The sequence below is a fragment of the Ambystoma mexicanum genome, chromosome 1p (assembly GCF_040938575.1).
Source record: "Ambystoma mexicanum isolate Mex_15411 chromosome 1p, UKY_AmexF1_1, whole genome shotgun sequence".
Taxonomy (NCBI): Eukaryota; Metazoa; Chordata; class Amphibia; order Caudata; family Ambystomatidae; genus Ambystoma; species Ambystoma mexicanum.
Window position 1 is genome coordinate 201,833,734 of NC_090921.1, and position 23,302 is coordinate 201,857,035.

Genomic DNA, 23,302 nt, shown 5'->3' on the forward strand with positions numbered 1-23,302 from the left:
TGTACGGTTAAAATGTCACACAGATCAATAACGAGGAAACCAGCAATAGAGATAGGAAGGAACGTAAGATGGTGAAACAATAGGCAGAATGCTGGCCTATACCGATAGACACAGTTCTGTGTGGAGATCCCCCTACCTGGGCAACCTGTAAAATAAAGATATATAGCACAAGCCCCATCCATATATTGTTTAATAGCCTTATTCCCTCCTATTAAGGTTTTACCCCCCCAATGTACCTGGTGGAATAGAGTTCTTCGAAGATGCGTCAAAGGATCCTTCTTGAGTGACTCCCTTTAAAGCAGGAGCCACGGATCGTCGAGAGGCGTCGAAGATGGTGAACTTGTCGCCGACGGCGGCGATGAGAAGTTCAAGGGTGCCCAGACCCCGATTTCGATCCAGGTGGTGCTCGTCAGCGACGTCCTGCGAGGATGAGGTGTGCGGGGCACCTCAGCGATAGATTGTTCAGGACCGCAAAGAGTTTCAGAAGAGCTGTGGCCCAATCGAGGGCGTAGAGTCGTCGAAGTCTTTGTGGCCTTCAGGTGGCGGGAATCCCACTGGCAGATTCTCCTCAGCACGTTGGTCGTCCTTGACTTTCTCCAGCGGGACAAAGCGGTCGATGATGCGGACAAGGGAGTCCTTGGATTCAATTGTTCTTAGGCAAAGGAGTGGGCGGCTCCGGTCATCGGCGGCACGGCATCAAGTGGTCCCCACGGATGGGCACAATAAACTTAAGAGAGACTAGAGGTAATATTTCCTATGACTGATAGTGAACAGCCCTCTATAAACAGAACTCTTAAACAATACACAATGGTCACTCGGTCCCTTGCTTCCCCAAGTCCATATTTGGTTGAACCTTACTGTATGAGGTTAATAGCCATTAGATTCTCATACTACACCACATTGTATCAAAAAATAGAATTTTATTTTTCATATTTCAACAGTAAAAAACTTTTTTTCTTTTATCTTTTCTTCTTCACAGTTCCAATTTTTTAATCTTTTTTAAAAAGGAGTATTTCTGATAGTATGCAAATCACAATATCTGCACCATTACCATGCAATATCGTTGTATACATTTAATCTCATGTAACAGTTGACCATTTAATAATTAGCAAAAATTCATCTCTTAACCTGGATCTACAAGTTGCTCACCCCTATCGTCGAGACAAGCAACCCAGTCCGTAACAACCTTTCACTTATTCTTCCTAAAAATCATGCTTACTTTCATACCACATCCATACCATACCCGACATGTTTCATTCCTTACACACTTACACACTATTGACAAGGAAATTCTTCAGGGGTAAAAATTACACAACATTCAATTAAATGCACAATCTTATCAGTCTTCTTGTAGACTTAATTTCTTGCGGGGTCAGCTTTCAATGAGATCCCATCGCACTTTTCTTTAGGGTCCAACCTTCAAAAATGTATACACTTCTACAGGCTGACTTCTTCTTATGTGTCTTCTTGGGGGGTCCCCCTCGATTTACAATCCTCTTCCTAGTTAAAGTCTGTCTGATGTTGAGGTGTGCTTGGCTCTCAACTGGATACCACTATCTGCGATCACTGGGAGGCATTCCTAAAGGCTAATGCAGCCAGGCCACAAACCAGTCCCAGAACACCTTGTGCTGCTGTGGGCGCTGGCTCCGTGCCAGCCACGTTACACAGTTGTCAAACTCGCGCCACTTTTCCCATGTCTGCCTCCTGCAATCTGCCCCTCCTTCTGACCCGACATCCGAGGCGCCAACACACCCCGTTTGCAAAACCGTGTAAACCACGGATGGGCAACACAAATTCGATGGGCCTCCAGCGGTTACAAAAACCTGCGAACCCTAGTCGACGGCAATGGACTTCGACAGCGGCGAAGTCCGGGTGCTTTGCTTCGTTGTCCTCAGCGGTCGCATCTCGGGTCGGCAGCCTTTCGAGGGTCTGACTTCCAGGGAGCTTCGGCAAAGGTTAGCAGTGCTCGATGGTCCCTCAGAGCACGGGAAGAGGGTGCCTTACCAGATCCTCTCTCGGATCAGTCCTTGACGAATTCGGCAGCTTTCAGATCAGGTTGAAGCAAATGCGACAGCAAGTCTTCGTCTTCCAGCTGGGCGTCGAAGATCAGCAGTTCCAGTTACTCTTCAAGTGTAGACACAGCTTCTGAATGCTTCTGAACAATTTCCAGTGGTGAGAGGTACCCAGATATACTATCTTGTCCCTCATCCACACTGCTGGGTCACTCATAGCAGCCAATCATACAGAAGGGCATTAATGCAGTCAGTCAGCCAATCAGGCACACAGGGCATTCAGGCCATCCTCTTCCCTCTCAGACACTCACAACAAGGAATGTGGATTGGGTCAAGTACTCAGGCATTCAACACTACACACTGCATTCAGTACAGTTTCGGGCAGGGCTGTCTCAGTCTTTGTCTCTCATACTAGAAACCAGACAGTCACAACATGAAGTGCATATTGGTCACACACTCCATTCACCCAGGTCCCACCCACAGGAGGTACCCACAACGTACAGTCACTGGGAAGGCTCCAGTCAGTCTGGACTGGACTTCACAACAACACCATATATGCAACTTCCACCCAACATCCAGTCAAGGGGAAGGGACAGAGTCAGGGCTTCCCAGGACTTTGGGAAAACAAGGTAATAGGTAATAGAAAGCAAGAGGCCACAGGGGCCATTTTGTTTTCCATCAGGAATGAACCGATTCCAATGGCAGGGCTTGGGGATCCCCAAAATGGAGGATACTCAGCGCACCTGTCAAAGTCAGCTTGGAGCTGCCACCAGCCTATTCCCTGCTCGCCAGGCCACCCACCGGTGCCCAAAAACATACACTAGGGGCACAGGGTTGTACCCCCACCCACGGGGCCCATAAGGGTATCCCACTGATCTGTTCACCAAACCAAAAGAGAGAGAGCTGCACCGCCAGGAGTCCCACATGAACTCCTGCGCGGAAAATATGACAGAACACACGATAAAAAGGCAGTAAAGGACAAGGATACGGAGGCACTGTCCCTCCGATGCATTTCCAGCATCACAGGCTCATCCCACATCAAACAAACCCAGAGAACTAGTAGAGCTCTACAATGCCACACTTAAAGAGATATAAAACGCTGTAGCCCCATTGGAAAAGAAAAAAGCCAAGCATATACTTCATGCTAACTCATGGTTCACACAAGAACTCCTGGATGCTCGAACCACCAAACGAGCAGCACAGACCTCATGGCAAACAAACCCCTCCATGACCACAAGAGATAACTACCTTGCAGTCACTAAACAATATAACAAGGCCATTTCCACAGCCAACGCTGCCACATATAACACCAGAATTGAGAAAGCTAACTCCCAATCCAAAGAGTAAGTCACCATTTATAATGAGCAGTCTATCCCCCCTACCTCCACACAACCTACCGAGAAAAACAAAACATGGTGTAACAACAATCAACATGCCATGTTAGACAAAATTAAAACCCTCCAGAACAAAATTAAGACCCAACTCGACAACCTGCTTAAAGCCACCTCACCCACATGAAAGCCCTCTGCCACCCTGCCAGCTGCAGGCATTCTTCATAAAGCGTATTAATCCATCGCTTTGTAAAGGTGACACATGCCCAGCCAATGTAGTCAAAGATTGAGCGGCAGCCCTGGCCCCATTTGTCACCACCTTCATCAATGCTGCCTTTGCCGTGAGCACCGTCCCACCCACCCTTAAGTAAGCCTGGGTTCGGCCATTATTAAACCTACCCTTGGCCCCAACTCCCATAACAACTACCGTCCAATTACCACTGTGCCATTCCTGCTGAAAATTTTGGACAAGGCTGTCTATCTACTGATTCAGTCTTACCTGGAAGCACACAACATCCTTGATAAAAGACAATCTTTCTTCCGCCCTCGTCACGGCACAGAATCAGCCCTACTCAACCTTAAGAATCAACTACTCGAAGCCATGGGCAAGGGTAAATCCTCAATCCACCTATTCTTGGATCTCTCAGCTGACTTTGACTTAGTTGGCCACAAGATCTTGTGTAAACACCTCACTGACACTGCTCACTTCTCCCAAGAAGCAACCACCTGGGTCACCTCCTTCATGGAGGGCCGAGCCATGAGGGTTTTTTTCTGATCAGGCCTCAGCCACTCAATCCCCCATTGGGTGTGGAGTCCCACAAGGATCCTGTAGCTTTCCCACTCTCTATAATCTCTTCACACGTCCCCTGTTCAGCGACCTAGAAGAATTCGGCATTGCCTTTACCAACTATGCCGACGATACATAAATTCTACTGCCTCTATCAGGTGATTATGAGCAAGACCTCAACACTCTCCAGGAGACATATGCGCGCATCCAGGCTTGGATGGCAGCCAATGGCCTATGTCTAAATGGGGAAAAAACAGAAATCCTACTGCTAGGCCCAAAGAGCCCCTAAAAAAACTAGACAACAAATACAGCTCATTCAGCATTGAGAATACTGTTATTACACCTCTGATGAAGTTAAAATCCTTGGTGTATACCTGGACTCCACCTTATCAATGGAAAGGCAAGTCAGCACCTTTTAATCATCGGCTGTACTTACAACAAAATCATAAATGCAGTGAAACCCCACCTGTCGCCAAATAACTGCCTCAACATTGCTAGAGCCACCATTGGCGCAAAGTTGGACTACTGTAACATCCTACTCTTAGGCACTTACACCAATGACTGCGCAATACAATGCCCTTAGAGCCGCCCTAAGTATCTCTAGGAGAGAGCACATCTCCCAGGCGAGAAAAGATGCCCACTGGCTCCCGATCAAAAAACGCATAACATTCAAGGCCCTCAGGATCACACTCAGATGCCTCTCTCAGACCGCCCCAGCCTACTTAGCAGAAAGAAAACATCAGGCACCTTCCTAGGGACCAAAATGTGACCAATACTCTCACCTACTCTCAGTCCCAGCATTTAAGAGAGCCAAAGCTCGCGGCACTAGCTTTGAGGTACTAGCCCTAACAGCTTGGAACGCCCTCCCACTCAGCTTAAGAAACGAAGACTCCCTCACAGTGTTCAGAAAGGTGCTAAAAACTAAGTTATTCATCTAGACTGTTACCAGACTGTCTCCAACACTGTTCCTCTGTAACCTCGGAACACCCCCTCAACGGTGTCATTGAATTTGTATTAGTGCCTCTGAAGTATCTGTCCTAAGCTGTATTAAGTGAATATTATGTAAGAGCGCCACAAAGCCTCCAGGCCGCTGGGTGCTTTATAAATCCAAATAAATAAATAAATTAGTCAGTCTGCTTCAAAAACATGAATAGTCTTAAAAATTGGTATAAGGAGTGAATTAAAGCAATGGGGTACCTTTATCATGGTGTCTTCGTCATGAGATATGGACAAAGCATCCTTACTGGATATCTTCAATTAAATTCGCAGTTTTGAACAACTCTGAAAACTATGGTGGAATTGACATATTTGTATGATTGTCCTACATTTAATTTCTTTTCCTATTTCTTACCCTACTCCTTGCCCAATCTTTCTCCCCATTAGTTCAATCATATTTAGGCTAGTGATAAACTGTATGGATCTTTATATATGATCCTTTGTCATTTTTCATATTTTGATTGTGTTGATACCCTTGGAAATGTTGTTTTTGGTTTACCTGTATTTATTCTATTTGTTGACATATGCAACCTTTTATTCACTAAAGGCCACTGGCCTAATTCTGTTTTAAAACATCTTTTTCAATTCAGAATGATGAAAAGTGGACTTAATTCTACACAAATAGAGTTATCCTATGTTATTATTGAATGCATTTAAAAATGGTGTATAACGTATAAGGAATACATTGGTATATTTATTCCTACAACTTCATATTTGAATTGAAGACATTTCTGCCACTTACACTTTTCAACACTGGTGGACTGGTGTAAAACATTCGGAGAATGTTATATGGTCCGTTAACATGAACAATATTTATTTTCGGATATTATGACTGCAAGAGGAATCCTCAGGTAAACCCCATTATGTATACACTGGTGGTAGAATACAACATTAAGTGACTGTGTGCAATATATCTACTGTGTCGCTGGTTTTATTTTGTTTTTGCATCAAGCATAGAATTGTCCTTTGTGCATGTAGGTGCCTTTCCCCGTCTTACTACGTGTGAGAGAAAAAAATAAAATAGCAAACACAACCCCTTGTCGGGGAAAGAGGCACTGAGACCCGGCTGCAAGAGTTCAAAGGATGGTTTATTTCTCCAGCTAGGAAATAACCCAAAAAAACTCTGACTTCTCATTACATCATGCTCATATTTATATTAGTTAAAGTAATTCTAACAAAAAATGCTATTGGACCCGATTGGACAGGCGGTGTGGTGCTGTAGGTGTGGGTAGCATCTCTTCCTCCTGGTTGGCTGAGTAGCTGACGGACGTCAAACATCTTGTGCTCCACGCAGGTCAGGGTCCGGTCACTGTGGTCACTACCTAAGCCAATATGTTACACACTAAATAACAAATTATTTAAAACATTTTATGCTACTTGTCACATTTCTACATAAGTCACATACAATGATTATTGTCAGTACAATTGGGTCATTCGTGGCTTTATTTGGGGGCCTTGACCTTTATTGTGCATGTAGAAGAATCAGGATGTGTCTCGCATCTTTTCCTAGGTTTCAAACTCATTAGTACAAGTGAAAACATATATACTAAGAAAGGAGTGTATTGGGTGGATTTCGCAGCACAGGCCAGGGTCTGGCACTTGAAAGAAATACCTTACAGGGGGTGCAGGGTCAGGATGGCAATAAATTGTTCTAATGGGGGTGGGTGGCTTACACTTTTATGAGGACGAATCGAGCAGAAAGTGCTTAGCTCATCTTGGTTCACATGCCGGTTCTCAGGCGAACAGTGATCTCAGAGGAAGAAAACTGTAGCATATTAATTGTTGCAACTTTCTCCGGCTTCAGTGTGAGAATGGAAGCGCAGAGCTTTCCTTCGCAGGGAGAGTGCAAGGGTGGGGGCCAGCAAGCTGCCTGCGCGCCTTCCGTGTGTGTCTCTGTCCTTGGCTGCTGCGGTGTAAGGGGAGCTGAGCATTGCTGTGCTATCGCAGTGAGGCCTGTTTACCCAAGATGGAGTCGAAAGGGCGCACAAAAGATGGATGCCCCGTGTCTTGCTCAGTAGTCCCATCTATGTAGCAGTCAACCGTGGTTAACTTTACATAAGGGCAAGGGACAATCCCACTACCGGAGGCACATGGTCCAAGCCTTGTACTGAGGAGCGTATGACGCGAGGGGGCCTGAGGACCCCTCGCTCCCAAACATGCATAACAAGCTGCTTACTTGCTGTGGCTATATGTTGCAGTCAGATTCCTAACTGTGCCTCACAATATGCTGTGAACTAAACATTATTGAAGATTAGAGTTGTTTTTACTTTAAGCACATGTGTCTCTTTACAGACGGCCAGAATTCGCCTAGGTTCTACTTTGTTTGTCGACTTAGCGCAAGGATCTGAAACTTGTGGCTCTCCAGATATTTTAGTCTGCAAATCCCATGATCCCTTGCCATTGTAATGGTGGTATGGTTTGGCAGTAGCTGCAGTTCATCTGCTGAGCCAAAAGTTGCAGACCCCTGACTTAGTGTCACTTACTTTTCAGTATTCGGTTCTAGGCAGGTACTTCCCACTTGCAAAGCACAAAGCTAAATTGTGTTATTTCCTAACTTTACTTCCTGTTTCCTTCCAAAGTTTAATTGTGTTGGTCACAATAATGCTGTATTACTGAACCTGCGGCTATTTGGATAAACAAAGACCTTTGCTAGCGTAAAGATTGGTGGGGAAATATCTGTATTTCTGCCCTCTGTATTGATTGGGGAAGGAGCACAGAGCACGCCAGCGAATGTTCACTAGTATGGTAGCAGGAAAAGCAACTAAGCCTTGAGCTCTCAGGAGGGGATGCAGGCTGGTTATTAAGTACAGTGAGTCCCCAAGCCCCCACAAAGGAATGTCCACAAACTCTGTTAGGTGATAACACAGATTCTTTATATAAAATAAGGTTCAAATAAAAGCACACATATACATAATAACAATTTGCACTTTGGTAATTCTATTCTAATAATGGCAAAAACCTTTACTCTATGTGGTATTACACAATACTTAGTTTAAAAGAAAATGCACCAACTGCTGACAGTCTTTAAAATGCATGTGAATTGCTAAGCAAGGTGTAACTTTATAGATTAAGGATTCGTTTCAGAACATAGGCAGTACACTCTTTTTAGACTTAAATAATGATACTTTGTGAGGATCCCCGCACCTAGACAACCTGTAAAGGAAAAGTAAAGGTGCACTTTATCTTGTCTATTACAGTACAGGCCAAATAAGTTCAATAATATTTTGCTTTACTTCTACAAGTTCTACCACAGGTTCCACCACCCCGAAGTACCTGAGACGTCAAAGGAGGACAGGATCCATGATGAATCTGGGACCCATAGACAAGTGAGGCTGGAAGATGCTCTTATCTTGTCACATTACTTTTGGTACCTTGGTGAGCGAAATGGTGGAGTTTCTTGGCTTTACTCGACGGGACCCCTTGAAGATGGACCCCCTTTGCAAAAAGTATTTACTGGGATGTCAAGGCCAAACGAAAAAGAGGAACAAGACAGTGTCAGAAAGGCAACACTTTCGGTCTTCGTGGTGGTCTCTGTTGGCGGGTTGTTACTACGGCTGCGGGTGTCTGATGAAGGGGGAACCTTTCTGTATACTGCGAAAATGCCTGGCTGAAGAGCATAAGACCCTTGGGACCTTGGATGCCTTTCAGTGATGGCGGGTGCAGTGGCAGAAGTAGGTGTCGGGTTTTAGGATTTCACAGTTTACTGATTATTGATTCTTTGGTGCAGCAGCCACAGCGTGGACCTCTGGATAGCTTCTGGTGACCCGGACTAGACCACTGGACTGGACTATGGACCCTCACCAAGCTGGACCCTTGGGTTGTCTTCTTCAGTTTTTGGTAGCAGGAAACCCACCAGCAGACCTTCCTCTGCACACAGCGAACTCGGTTTTCTTCCGTGGGAAAACATGGTCAGATTCATTGGCAAGGATGTCCCATGAAGGATTCTCAAGAGATGTGGAACTATTCCAGTTCTGGGTATCCTGGGTATCAAGCAGTACTATGCCATTGCACACCCTCTTTTGAGTGGTATGCCACATTCTGGTTTCCAGCAGTCACAAACAAGCCTATGGAACCTGGGTGACACAACTGGACTTCTTTGGATCGAGATTTCCAAGCACTTCTCTTCTGGACTCACAAAGACCTCTACTCCGGACAGAAGGTCCATAGGACTGGCTTTCAGGGTACTTTGAAAGAAGAGCAGCAGTTTGAACGATGGTCCTTCATAGCTCAGGAAAAGGTCACATATCCAGGTCCTTTCTTGATTCAGTCTTTGGAAGAATACAGCAGCTTTTGGACTACTTGAAGACAATGCAGCAGCAGACTTCTTCCTTCAGCTGGGCTCCAGGGAATAGCTTCTTCTTGCTTCAGTTCAGCTTCTGAACAAATTGGTGAGTGAGGGGTCCCTGTTTATACACATTTGTTCCCCATTCAGTCAGGCTAAGCCAGGCTCAGACAGCCAATCATTCCCGAGTGAATTCATTCAGGCAGGCAGCTAATCAAGCAGGCATTCTGGCCATTCACCCAAACCAGACGCCCATGATACAGAATATGGATTGGAGTAAGCACCCAGCCTTTCAACACAGAATGTGAGTTGACTTTAGGCTCGATTCATACAGGTCCCACCCCAAGGGTGTATCCACAACACGCAGCCCCTGGGAAGGCTCCAGTCAGTCTGACAGGAGGCATCCCCAGAGCCATATATGGTTCTTCCACCCAACAGCCAGTAAGGGAGAAGGGACAGTGGCAGGGCTCTGAGGAACAAGGTGTAAAGGCAGTAGAAAGCAAGAGGCTACAGTTGACATGTTGCCTTTGACCAGAAATGGAGGTTACTTACAGCCACTGTCATTTCAGCATGCAGCTGTCACCATCCCATACCCTGCTCTGTGGCCAACACACAGTATCCCAAAAAGACACATAGGGGGTACAAGGGAGTACCCCCACTCATGGGTGTCATAAGGGTATCCCATGGGTGTTGTTCACCAAAAGGAAAATTGAAGATCTGCACTGCCAGAGTTCCAAGCTGGATCACAGAGGCAGAAAACATATGAAATACACACACAGAGCAGTGGCAGGAAAAGGACTTGGAGGCCCTGTCCCTCCAAAAGGCTTTTCCAGCACCACAGTTAGAAAGCAGCCAAAACAAACTCTACCATATTCATAATAACGTGAGATAAATTGTCTTACTCTTCCCAAAAATTGTGCATGATTCCATTTGTGCCAATGATCTATAGGTTTTCACTTAGAATGGCTATTTATTATAAATAATGTTAAGGCTAGCACACGTACAATTTAAGAACTCAGAAGTACCTGCCAAGGTTGGAAGTCAATGGTGCTAGCAGGCCAAGATGCATTGATGAATGGTTCTCCAACTCTCTTGCTAGAAATCAATTCATGTAAAGCCCACGCATTGGCATAAACTCCATTGTACACATTGTAAGCAACTCGTAAATTGGTCACATCATTGTATTCATTTTCAACACTGTTGAGTCTCTCGTCCCCTGTGCACCATTGCGATGCATTATCCCATATGCTTTTTGTGTGTGTCGGATCCATCCACTTGCATCCAAAAGCCTCCTCCCAGAATATTGATAAAAAGCCATTCTCTGCTGACCTTGAATGATGGATGCTGTTTAGATGCTCTCTGAACCCTTGCATCTTTCCATTGAGGCTTGCTAGCCCAATAGTGCCTAGAAGAATCTCACTGTACCTCTCCAAAGCTAAGGGGCCAGATATAGACCAACCTTCAGTGGCAACCCATATTTTGCCAGTTACATTGTGTTTTTTCATCTCATCTACTAAAAGACCCAGTCCTGCATCACTGGAGAAGATGACAATGACTTTGGCAGATGAGCTTCTGACAACCTGAATAATGTGCATAGCATTTCTGTCGGCTCGGCTCAAAATGATGTTCTCAGAGAAAGCAATACATGCTCCTGCCTTGTCCAGCTCTTTCTTTAATAGTTGGGCACCATGTTGACCATAGTCATTGTCTTCAACCAGCAGACCGACCCAAGTCCAGCCAAAGTGTATCAATAACTGGGCCAGGCCTCGAGACTGGAAGTCATCATTAGGAATGGTGCGGAAAAATGAAGGGAACTGGTCACGGTCGCTAAGCAGTGGACTTGTTGACACAAAGCTGATCTGTGAAAGAGCAAAAATAAATGGAACAATATTTTATGGCTGTTCGTAAGGTGCCTCCTTCTGGAATAACTTTGCTTAATGTGGTATGAAAAGGACATGTTCAAACATACCGAATTAATTCAAGTTGAATATCTGTCATCCAAGGATTATTCATGCCACAATATGTTGTTTAGCTACACTGCACAATTTTTAGATAGTTGGACATGTGCAAGAGTTTGGTGTTTAGGGTAGCATCTCCACAACATACATGCAAGAGTACCTCAATGTTTAATGCACTATGTCTATGCTTGATTGCAATTGCATTATATTTGGAATCTTACCTGGGGGAATCGATACAGGCCCAACAACCGTGCCATGACGATGGAGCATGATGAGCCGGCATCTCCAATGATACCCATGAGCAGAAGATTCTCCAAGCAACGAAAGTTGGGAACTGACTCATTTTGGCCTCCTAGTATCCAGAGGGTCCCCTCGAGGGACCGCTGCATCATCCTACAAGAGTCATAGATTCGGTATCCTAGCGTGATGTTGGGTAAGAGAATAGGGGTTTTGTTGATCTCCTCAATTGCAAACAACATAGCCTGTAACGATTTGTAATTCTGGAGACGAAATCTGCAATGTTAATAGAGTTAACAAATGTGTCATTTTGCACTGTGTCTTATTGAAACTATACAATGATGTGGCTGTATTAAAACATCATAACACTGTTCACGCCCTCAGATCACATTGCTCTCATCTCCAGTCTATTCCCAATCATCTGAAAGGAGCCAGTCCATCAAACTATGATGTCATGGTTCCATTTACCTGGAACTCATTTTTTGAACTATAGACCTCATCGCTATCCTGCTAGTAACATCTGGACTTGCCTGAATTATTTCATAAAACAGCAGATTTTTCATGGGATTTAGGGTCCTGACCCACAGGTATGTGCATTTATCTGTAGGTCTGTGGGCTGACCGGAGTGGCCATATATGGCCACAGTCCATTGCTGGGTCACAGACCCAGTCCAAGTGCAGCTCAGACCCGGACATCTGGCTCGGTCGCGCATTCTGTGTCCAGCGGAAATAATTGGCCACTGGCCACTGCGCCTAGACACATGATTTACTCTGGTCAACTTTGGGCCTTCCACCATTTCTAGAAAGCGGTGCGACTCTGCATGTTATCTGTCCAGAGGCCACATCCTTGGGGTGGATATCCAGGGCAAACCTTTAAATGTATTGTTACTTTTATGTTTACAAAACAAAATTGAAATTCAGTGAACCTCTTCCTGAAGGACTATTATGATGTTAACATTTGAACTCATTACAACAGAAGCCTGCAGATTCACCACCTAAAGCACTCACAAATCATTAATTGCCAAATACACAGATAACTTGGCTACCACCATGCATTGCTTATGACACAACATGGAACACATCATTAGGAAAAAGATTCAGCGGAGTAGGTTGTACGGTTGAGTATCCTACAAGGCTTTGTATGGATAAGTTAGAGTGGCGTCTTTAAAATAATGTACTGATGCATGCAGTGGCTCTAGTTATGACATAGGGATGAGCAAACTACTAATGTGACCATTGAGAACCATGGTAGTTCAACCAACTGAAACACACCACTTTGACACCTTGATTAATGCACATTGCCTTATCAGGCACAATAGTACCAACACAATATCACCAGTAATGTTACAGAGGCAGAACCTGGTGGTGACCAGTTCTGACACATTATTATAATGATAATAATAAAAATAATAATAATAATCATAATAATGATCATTATTAATATTATTGTTATTATAATGTACATTAATCTGTGGGTTGACTCTGGAGTGGCCATATATGGCCACAGTCCATTGCTGGGTTACAGACACGTATTTACGCCTGCTGCGTGTTGAACTTGGTGGCTTGGGTGCTTGTAGGGATACCCCACCAAGGACCTGCTTTGTTTGCACCCCCTACCCCTTGGGGAATTCAAAGGTTGGACAGTATACCAGCAAAGTTGGAGCAATGGGGGACGGAATGACAGCAGACCCATATCTTTAGGGCATACAATGACCCTAAGTCAAAGCTTGCCGGTACTGTCACTTAACACAAGTTCATCACATAACTTAATCAGTTAATATCAGTTAAGACACTTCAAACACCTTATAAATTGTAGATTTGTCCGGACACCATCTAAGTTTTGTGCATGTGGGACGGAATGACACCAGACTCATATAAATATTACACAAAATCGTCACTTATACACAACTTCATGAAAAAATGAACTCCAGTGAATAGACGTCAAACACCTCAGGAATTGCAGATTTGGAAAGTATACCATTGAAGTGGGCTAAATTCGAAATGGAATGACACCAGACCCATGTCTGTAGGACACAGGTAAACCCCAATTTAATGTGTTACAAATAACATTACATAAAAAGAATTATAGGAAATCATCACTTATGATTTTATATTACAGAGTAGATTGAGTGCAAACCTAGCTCCGAGAAACAACAGCGCACTTTACAGAGGCATACAACAATACAGATACACAGCAAAGTGTTTTCAGAGGTAACAACAGAACAGATATACAGCGTGGGGAGGATACAGAGGGGCACAGAGGAGGCTAACAGCTGTACAGGGTGCGCGGCGTAGAGAGACAGACGGCACCTAGCGAGTCAGGTGCCTGGTGGAGGGGCGACATGATGGCCTAGCACATTGCAGTGCATGTAGGATACGTAAGCTTAGACTGGATCTGTCACCTTTGTTGTTCTCTTCCTTTAATAGGTCAAATCATCCTCAGGGGCCTAACTATGATGAACTTGTGAATTTTTTGTATCCTATTTTCTTAATCGAAAGTGGGATAGACCCTTGGTGCCCAGCCACTACCCCGACCTGCTCCCCCAGAACGAGATCAATATTTCCTAACCTTAACTCACCATCTAAGTTTTTCATCCAAAAATCAATCAGAACAATTGGAACTAAAATAGTTTGGCCAAAAATATTTTTGAACACTAGACCTGCTACCATTTAGACGGGCCCAATTTAAGTTATTCTGCACCATCTGTTTATCAGGTTTTTGACACCCTAGATAGTCGACTCTCGCACCTTTATCTGAGTGTCATCCAGAGTATGGATGCCTGAACTGCATGCTTGTTGGTGCTCAGATATTCAAAGTGGAGAAAATCCACACACCTTGGTAAGTCACATTACTCCTTCCTACAGCATGAACTCTAATGAGACCGACTGTCCACTGGGCTAGTTCACCTCAATCCCGACCCGCATGAATCCTGCGCATCCAATACTGAGAGCAGTGCTCTGCTCTGACTTGTAACACCCCTTCACATTCTAGTATAGGGATTTGTACACAGATCTGACAATGCACAAATGTCCAGACCTGAAGAATCATCACCATGTCAGGTGGGCACAGTATACATCCTACATTAAGTAGGCTACATGTTATTCCTTCACTCTAACTGCAACAGGTTCTGTGTAAGTATCTGATTCTGAACATGCCCATTACCCTGAACCCACACTCAGCTCAATAAAATCCCATTGAACATTCTATGTAGAAACCTGCTATTCACATACTGACAATCCCCTTTGGGTGCGGCCACAAGTGGCGTTACCTCCAAAGTTAGGCCGTTCACTTTTCTGGACATTGGACCCAAATAATACTTGTCCCGCGCAATCCATTCACATTGCACCCCAACATCCTAATGTGGCAATGAACTAACCCAACCTCCACTCCCACCCATCCCAAGACAACCTGCACAAGCAAATGATCAATTGTTATGGTGGAGAACATTATCGTCAATGTGCATGTTTTCTCTAAAAACAGATTATTCTGACACAATAGTAAGCAGCCTCGGAAGCAGCGGCTTCACATCTACGTGTGGTGCTATTCTAAGGGAATCATACAAAAATGTCGACCTGGGAACTGCGACGGCCGAAAATGCCGACTTTTTTTTTTAATTCTCAACCCCTCCCTTACACCATATATATATGTGGGGGGGGGGTTTAGGGTATGATATTAATATGCGGGGCTGCGGGGGGTCTCCCCCCGCATATATATGTGGTGTAAAGGGTTAAAAAAGAAAAAAGTCGGCATTTTCGGTCGTCGCAGTGATCACATAGATCCATTCTAAGCACCCAACATACAGACATCAGGAAATAAATGCCAACTCCATGAAGATTCATTACACTTTTATTGACCAGCCACTGACAAATAGGGATGTTATGTTAGAGCTTTTTTCATCCAGACATTGATGAGCTGTTTTATTGCATTGCAAGGTGTGATAACACATTGAAATCATTTATGTCATCCGATACATTTACGGTGTCCCATTAAATGAGGAAGAGTAACAAATCAGAGCATAAAAGCAAAAAGTATTGTTTTTACATCTTGATTGACCTCTTCATGCCATTGTCCTGCAGTGACAAGAGAGAATAGTGCAGGGATGTCATTTCATCAAATTGTCAGCGGTAGCAGAAGTGACATCACACAACCCTTGACCTCTGATAACATCACAGGATGTGATGTCATTTGACCCCCACCCCGAAGTGATATCACGGGAAGCGATGAAACATGACCTTTCACTGCTTGACAAAACAGGAAGTTGCATCACATAGCATTGTTCCTAAGTACATTACGAAAAATATGGTTACGATATCACTATAATTTGATATACATTTCATACAAGAATGGATCACCATAGGTATGGTTAAGATCAGTGGGTGTATAGGGCCACATTACCAAATCACTGTGAATGTAAGCAGATGTCCATGGCCAAATAATAATCATGTGTTATTATATAGCACTTACGCTCAAGCACTTTATATAGAACACATATAACATACAAAATCACCCAACCTCTGTTGGTACTCATTTATCGACCTCAGAAGGATGAAAGGCTGAGTTGAGGTGTTTAAGAACAGACAAAATGAGTGACTCACCCCCTGAAGTGTGTCTAAAATAAAGGTACAGATGATTGGAGTTTAAAGGATGGCGGGCCCCTGCACTTACTGGTTATATTTAGTTAGTTACTGTAATGCGACCTGCATCCTGGCACATGGTTTGTCTGGGGACCAAAACTCCAAAGTTCCCAATGAATGAGTTTCTGGAACACCGAACAACAGAGTGCCATTCACCCTTATACAGATTGGCTATCCAGCCCACCGCCCAGAAGAATTGGGAAGTACTCACCAGGTGCTACAATCCTATACAGGATCACCTACCATTGTCCTGCCTTGATAAAGACTATGGTCGAAACACATGTTGGCTCGCCTCTCACCTGTACCTAGCATGCTCTGCTAGGACTTTGGTTTAAGTGTGTAACAGCATTAAAACTTTCACTGATGACAACAAGTCAGGGGTTTGCTCCATTATTTCAATATCTAAGAACCAAGTAATTTGCGGCTACAACCAATGGTCAAGAACCACCCACCAGCGCCATTACTTAACAAGGTTTGTCAAACCATCCAGTGCCTGAAATAAACCTTTAATGAGTTTAGCAATTATTGTATAGAATTTCAGAAAGACAAATTATTTGTTAGTCCTATTCTTTCTTATGTGGGGTCACTGCTGAAAGTGTTAGACATGTGGAACCCCTTTTATTATTATTATTTTTTTTATTTGAAGGCCTGAACAAGAAGGCCCACCACTCCAGAAGCAAAGAGCAACATGGCGCTGGCCACAGCCCAGGAGCTTGCATTTTAAAAATAAATAAAAATGAAATGTTTTCTTTTTTTAGCGGCAGCAAGGGGGAACACAGGGGTAGCAAGGGAGACCACAGGGGTTGCAGTTGCGATCCCTGGTGACCCCTAAATGACGTCTCTGGAGTAGTGGCACGGATCGAAGATAAGGCCTCCTCCATGCACTGCTCCTCCATCTCATGAAAGTGTTTCATTTCACACGTGAATGACACTTTCATGCAGGTGCACAATGAATGGATTCCTCTGAAATCAACCCTGCTTTTGAAAAACCAGGCAGATTCCATAAGACTCCATCACCCACTGCTGCTTGCAAAGCCTAGTTGCAAGTGGTATTTACTTTTTTAAAGATATATACGGGAACAATGAAAGCGCAAGAGTGAGTTCGCCTCACTTTTAGTGGGTCATTTGGAATAAAATGATAACTGAATGCAGGGGGGCGCTATGGTTTTCACGTATGTATAGTAGATTCACCTGCAAGCAATTTTCACCACACTCCAAATTATAAATGTGTAAATCGCACAACAAAATCACCTTTGCCCTTCACTTTTTTACTCTCTGCTTCCAGAGAAATACATCACTGCCTGCAATGTACTCTTTGCAGCTGGTGTTTTAGAGGGTTTACTAGGTGTAAATGCAAGGTGATTCTATTGGAAGTCTTTGGTTTTACGCCTGCATGAAAATCTAATGCGTAGAACAGGTTGCTCTTCCAAGATGCCAACTCAGCTGTGCTGCCCTCCTATGCATTAGACAAGCTGGAATCTGAGGCAGAGCATAACATGGGGGGGGGCATAAAAGCAGTATGCTTTGCTTTCACACTTCCCTTTGATGTCAAAAATGTCCCTCATACATTTTCCTCCTCCCGAAAGCTCATAAAAGCCCCTGGGAAGCTGGGCGCTAATCTTGCATATTACTAAAATACAGACAGTTTATGAAAAGACAAGATAAAGCAATTTTACAATATTTACAGATAGGTAGCAATGCAACAGAATTTCACAGCAATACAGTAAAAGGACAAAGTCCACTTAAATTCCATATAAACATGGCAAGACCAACCTAAGGATATCAAGGTGGGGGTCTATACAAGAGTGCAGGTTGGACAACTATACAAAGAGGGAAGCAAACTTCGTACATCTTTTAGCAGGTGGTCTAGATTCTTGCCCGTGAAGCCAAGCTTTAGTCTTATTCCGGAATACGTGATTGGATGGTTCATCTCTTAAGGACAGTGGGAGGGCGTTCCATGTTTTTGCAGCAAGGACAGGGAAGCTAGCCCCACCTGCGCTTTGTAGATTAAAGCGAGGAAACTTTGGTGAACCCCTGTATGCAATTTGTATTTTATATTTTTAAAGAGTAGCGGACGACAGGGCTGCAAGATAAATATAACCATTTCATAGCTGAAGTAAAATAGGGGATCACGTATGCGCCTACAATCTTACTAACAGGCTCCCAAAGGTTCAATCTTATTCACAACCATAGTAACTCTCCGAAATGGAGGATCTTATTTCCATCTTTTGTCTTCTAAGTAGTGGTCAATAGTGGTGATATAGTATTCAATACTAAATGAAGACTAAGAGACTAGAAACAAGCATTTGTTTAGTATTCTATTAGTAATTGAATAGTATTCAGCACACTGAATAGTCTTAATCTAGTATGCTGCATAAAATGAATACTATGGAATACTAAAAAAGACTAGCTATCGCCTTCGAATTCTATAAAAAGACAAGTTAAAAGCTAAATGTAGTATTCGACTTTGGTATACCCCTCAAAGTGCCCACATGGCCACCAATGTGTGAGCGACTATAGTAGCGAGCAATGGGCGTCTACACTAAATTTGCAATGGCATTGCCCAATTGAAGTAAACCTCTATGTGCTTCAACCAGTAGTGAAACATCCACAATCCAAGAAATCCACCACCAGGGTAGCCAGATTGAAATGATGCAACTCATTCACCCTAGCCTTTCAGAGCGACCCAAAATGGTGGACTCCTCGCAATCCACCTATCAGAGATAAACGGGCCTGAAGGAGACATCGCTCCAGAAGACCCCTCACTGAAAATAGCAAAGATGCTTGACATATCCTGACACCATGCAAGGGCAAATGGCCTCCCCTAGAGAACACTCATTCCAAAATGGCGCCGCTGATGCACAGTGTCCATGTGAATAGCTGCGTGCTACTGAAGAAAAAGATTATCGGAGAACAAGAGTCATCATATACATACATTGCTATAGGTGAGCAGGGAAGGCATTTATCAAAGTGCATGAGCCGCAAGAGAAGACTATTCATTTATATAGTAAATACCTCTGACAGGTGGCGGGTGAAGGTTTCATGGAAAAGGTGGTCTTCTGGAATTCTGCATCATCGTGGAGTGGGAATATGCCTCCAAGCTGGATATCGCCTTCTCTATGTAAGCCGGACACTTCAGCGGTGGGGAGGTGACAGAATGGTCCCGTCTTCTGGGCCGTGAATGGCGACATTAGGCAGTGAATCAGGCAGAACCAGGCCTCCCTGAATAGAAACGGTGCGGTGTGTCTTGGTAAAGGAACGCTGTCCCGGCAAGGGAGCGCACGGCACATACTGCGCAGGCGCGTCATCGTGCCTTGGAGCTCAGAATGGCCTCTGTCTCCGGGTTTCACCTGCACATTGTACTGCAATGTTTAGAAAATGTGGTTACATTCTAACCAAATCATACACCTGAATGCATCCGAGAGTGCAGCAGTTTAAGAATCCATGTTGCAAATCACCCAATAAACCGTATCTGACCTGGACGCTTCATTGGCTCACACTAAAAATAACGTGGAGCTCCCTATCCCCGAGACCAACTGTGCTGGATTACTGCATATACAACGCAGGCTCCTTAAGGCTCTTAGACAGCATTGCCATCGTAGCCAGCGGTGTTATTTGTGACAGACTCTGCCACCCGACCTGAGACAGTGCCAGTCTATTTCCCAGTTTAACCAGGGACTGGCATTTCAGGCGATGAGATGGCAGCCTAAGACCGAGGCAGTGCTTTTGCCGCTAATAGGTTGTATGTGGTGTTTGTGATTTAGCGTTTTTACGTTCCTGTCGGAGCCACTACGCCTTTACAAATAAATATAAATAAAACAAATCACCATGTACTAGACTGTTGGAAAAGGCGCGCGCTTTACAAATAAATATATATAAAACAGTTGCACATCTACTAGATCCAGAGATTGGCATTGATTTACCTTGGGCGTTTGTTGGGTTTTTTTTGTTGAGGTTTCATGCGTTGCCCTTATATACACTTTACGCATTGGAAGAGATCACTTGGGGGTGGAGAGACATCTGTGTATTTTTTTTTTAATTAATAATAATCCCATACGTGAAGGTTATGTTAATTGCTTTAAGTGGCTGAGTAGTTCACAAATCCAGGAGGGGAAGAAAAGACTCACGGAGCATCACACAGCGCGAGACAGCGGAGATGACCAGGTCTAGAGCTTTGTCAAAGGTTCTAGAGCTCAAGCAAAAGGAAAATAGTCCCGGGAGGATAGCTCAGTGGCAACGTGCTCGCCTTGGACACAGTACAGCAAGAAGCAACACAGGTTCGATCTCCGGGTGCGCGCTTAGAAACCTCTGGGTATTACGCGCGTTATAAATCCGCAACTAGGACATATTTCTGTAACAGTTGCCCCCGGGCTGTGTGAGCGCTTTAAAAATACAAATGTAAAATAGACAGCAGCATTCTAGGTTTAGCTTGTTAAAATATGTCCTCTGCCTGCAAAAATACCCTTAGGTGGTCATTTTGTTACAAATCCATGAGGGGGACGCCAACACTTGAACTTATCTGCTGTCGGGTCGAGAACAAGCAATTGAAAACATTATAAAGCGTAGGGTAAAACTGAAAAGTAAAACCGTGCAACATCGTTTTTACTCTTCAATGTAAGCACCGTCAGCTGATCTGCAGGTGGTGTTTATTAATGGGTTCCTGGGGAATCTGCCCAGTCTTTAGCAGGGGCTCTTACACGGCAGATCACAATGGAATCAACCGCTTCTCACGGGCATTAACATCTGAAGCCGGTGTAAACGAGTTCCTCACCCAAGAAGAAGGAGGAATGCTTGTGGAGAGGTTGCCTCTGCTCTCATGATGCCCGCCTGTCCGAGTACTAGATAAGTAGTAGCAGAGAATGGCGCTGTGCACGCACTGGCCTTGCTCTTCTGCTATGCTCGCTACAAAGTGATTCCCTTAGTATTTTTTTCAGGCACCCCTGTGCATCAAATAGGGATCATATTATTTACAACGCACACCCCTGTCCGGTACCTCTATGCATCCACCAGGAACCAGAAATAGCCTTATTCACCTGAACTCTTGAAGTAGAGCTCTCATATAAAGTCCTCTCCCATTTTGGCCAATACCATCCATTGGAAGTCCCAGCACATTGAGTCAAAGGCTTTGTAGCAGTCTAAACTGACCACCTCTCGCCTCTCCTGAGCGTACCTATATTTGCCCAGAACCAGGAACAGCCTTCTCAAATTCTGCATAGCGGTCCTACCCGGGATAAACCCTGTCTGGTCCGAATGCACCAGTCCCTGAATCAGTGGGGTCAGTAGACCAGCCAGTATTTTGCAAAGTATTTTCACATCCACAATAATCATGGATAAGGGCCTGTGTGAGGCAAACCCCTTGCATGTCGCCCTTTTTTAAGTAGAATAGCCACCAATGCTTCCATCATGGTGTATGGTTGTGTGTCCGGTTCCTTAGCTTCCAAAAAGACCTCCAAGATTTTAGGGGCCAACAAATCCTTATACTGCCTGTGCACCTCAAACGTTAACCTATCAACCCTCAGGGTCTTACCCAGACCCAAACTACCTATAGCCCACTCCACCTCCTGTATATTAACAACCTCCCCCAATGCCTAACCTTGCTCCGGGAACAACCTAGGCAACTCAGCCTCCTCCAACCATGCGGTTGCACGCTCACAGACAAACCCTCGCTTGTTGCCATACAAGTCGCCATAGAAACTCATAAACACCTCAGCTGCGTCAGGTGGCTCGGTCCACATTTTCCCGCTTCCATCCCTTACCCCCTCACACAAGCGCTAGCCCCCTTCGGTTCGGACCAACCAGTGCAGAAGCTTCCCAGCTTTATCCCCCTCTGAGAGTTGCCTCACCACATATCCATCATAGTCATGATTATTCAATTGGTCCTGTGCCACCCGCAAATCATTCAGCGCATCCCAGCCGCTCTAACCACAATACCTCCACTCTCGCCACCCTCAGTTCCAAAGTTGCCACTGACCTCTCCAACATCAGTAATGTGACTGACAGGGCTTCACGGACCCCGTCCTTGGCTGAGATGGACACTTTTCTAATGAATACCTTGCGAGCCTCCATTCTGTAAACTGTGGCCAGTGGAACCTCAGTTAATTTTTAACAACTGCCGGATTAGTTGGAAATTAAGCATTTAGAGTTGGCGGGCAACGGTTGCGGAAGTGGTGATCCGGGGCGTGTCAATTTGCAATCAATGGGGAGCATTTCACGGGCTAGCCATGCCGAGCCATGGTTGTAACCCCTGTGTAGAGTCGGCGAGTGGCCCTCCAGTGATTCACGTTCTGGAATTGAGCAGTTGCTTTGGGGCTAGTAGTGATGTGCTTCGTTATGACACAATATGACACAATACGGTTGAGGTTAGGGCCCTTTAGGAACGTGCATGCTATGGATGGGTTCACAGAATAACTCAGGAAGATGGCAAAGTACTGTTTTATTTATCAATTATTTAAAAGAGCAAGTTTCTATGAACATCAACAGATGTACGCTCGATTTCTCTCAACTATCCTTTCATAAAAACATGATTATATACTCAAAATACGTCAAAAGGTGACGTCATACTACGTAGCAAATAATGAACAATCTAATGGGGATCTGGATAGGCTTAAGGGGATCATCTAAGTACACATTATATAAGCACTAGGATTGTGATTGGCTGCCTACTGTCAGGTGGACAATATATGCCTACCTCTAAAACATGTCATCTTCAAAACCTTTAGATACGTGGTTTCTCATTGTTCTTCAAACTATAAGGTCCTTTGTTATATGAACCACTACACTTGGTTGGCATGCATGTGCCATGTCTGGAACATTCAGTTAATTTAGCAGCACCTAAGCCCAGACCCAGGTGCAAGGAGATGGGGCATGACACTACCTCCCCACCGAATAAGCCCAGCATCTCTCTTCACCCAAGCCTTCTGCCATGAATATTGTCTTTGAACGTGTCCTTGCAAAGTATCCTTGTCTCTGAGAATACATGGGACTGCGGGCACTCACTATCGTGTTCTAGGACTCCAAGTTCGACTCTATTTTCATCCTTGACTCATGTGACAGGAGACCACAATT

At 44.5% G+C, this 23,302-nt stretch overlaps 1 protein-coding gene across 1 annotated transcript in view; it reads right to left on the minus strand.

Moving 5' to 3' along the window:
* The window catches only part of LOC138468132 (vomeronasal type-2 receptor 1-like), a 252,276-nt gene extending 232,811 nt beyond the window's left edge, over positions 1-19,465 (minus strand). The window contains exons 1-3 of the mRNA XM_069608595.1: positions 19,253-19,465; positions 11,588-11,879; positions 10,434-11,267 (exon numbers count right to left, since the gene is read on the minus strand). Of these exons, the coding sequence (XP_069464696.1) occupies positions 10,434-11,267; positions 11,588-11,879; positions 19,253-19,428 (1,302 nt within the window). The 5' untranslated portion in view covers positions 19,429-19,465. The remainder of the gene's footprint in view (positions 1-10,433; positions 11,268-11,587; positions 11,880-19,252) is intronic.
* Positions 19,466-23,302: the final 3,837 nt, after the last annotated feature.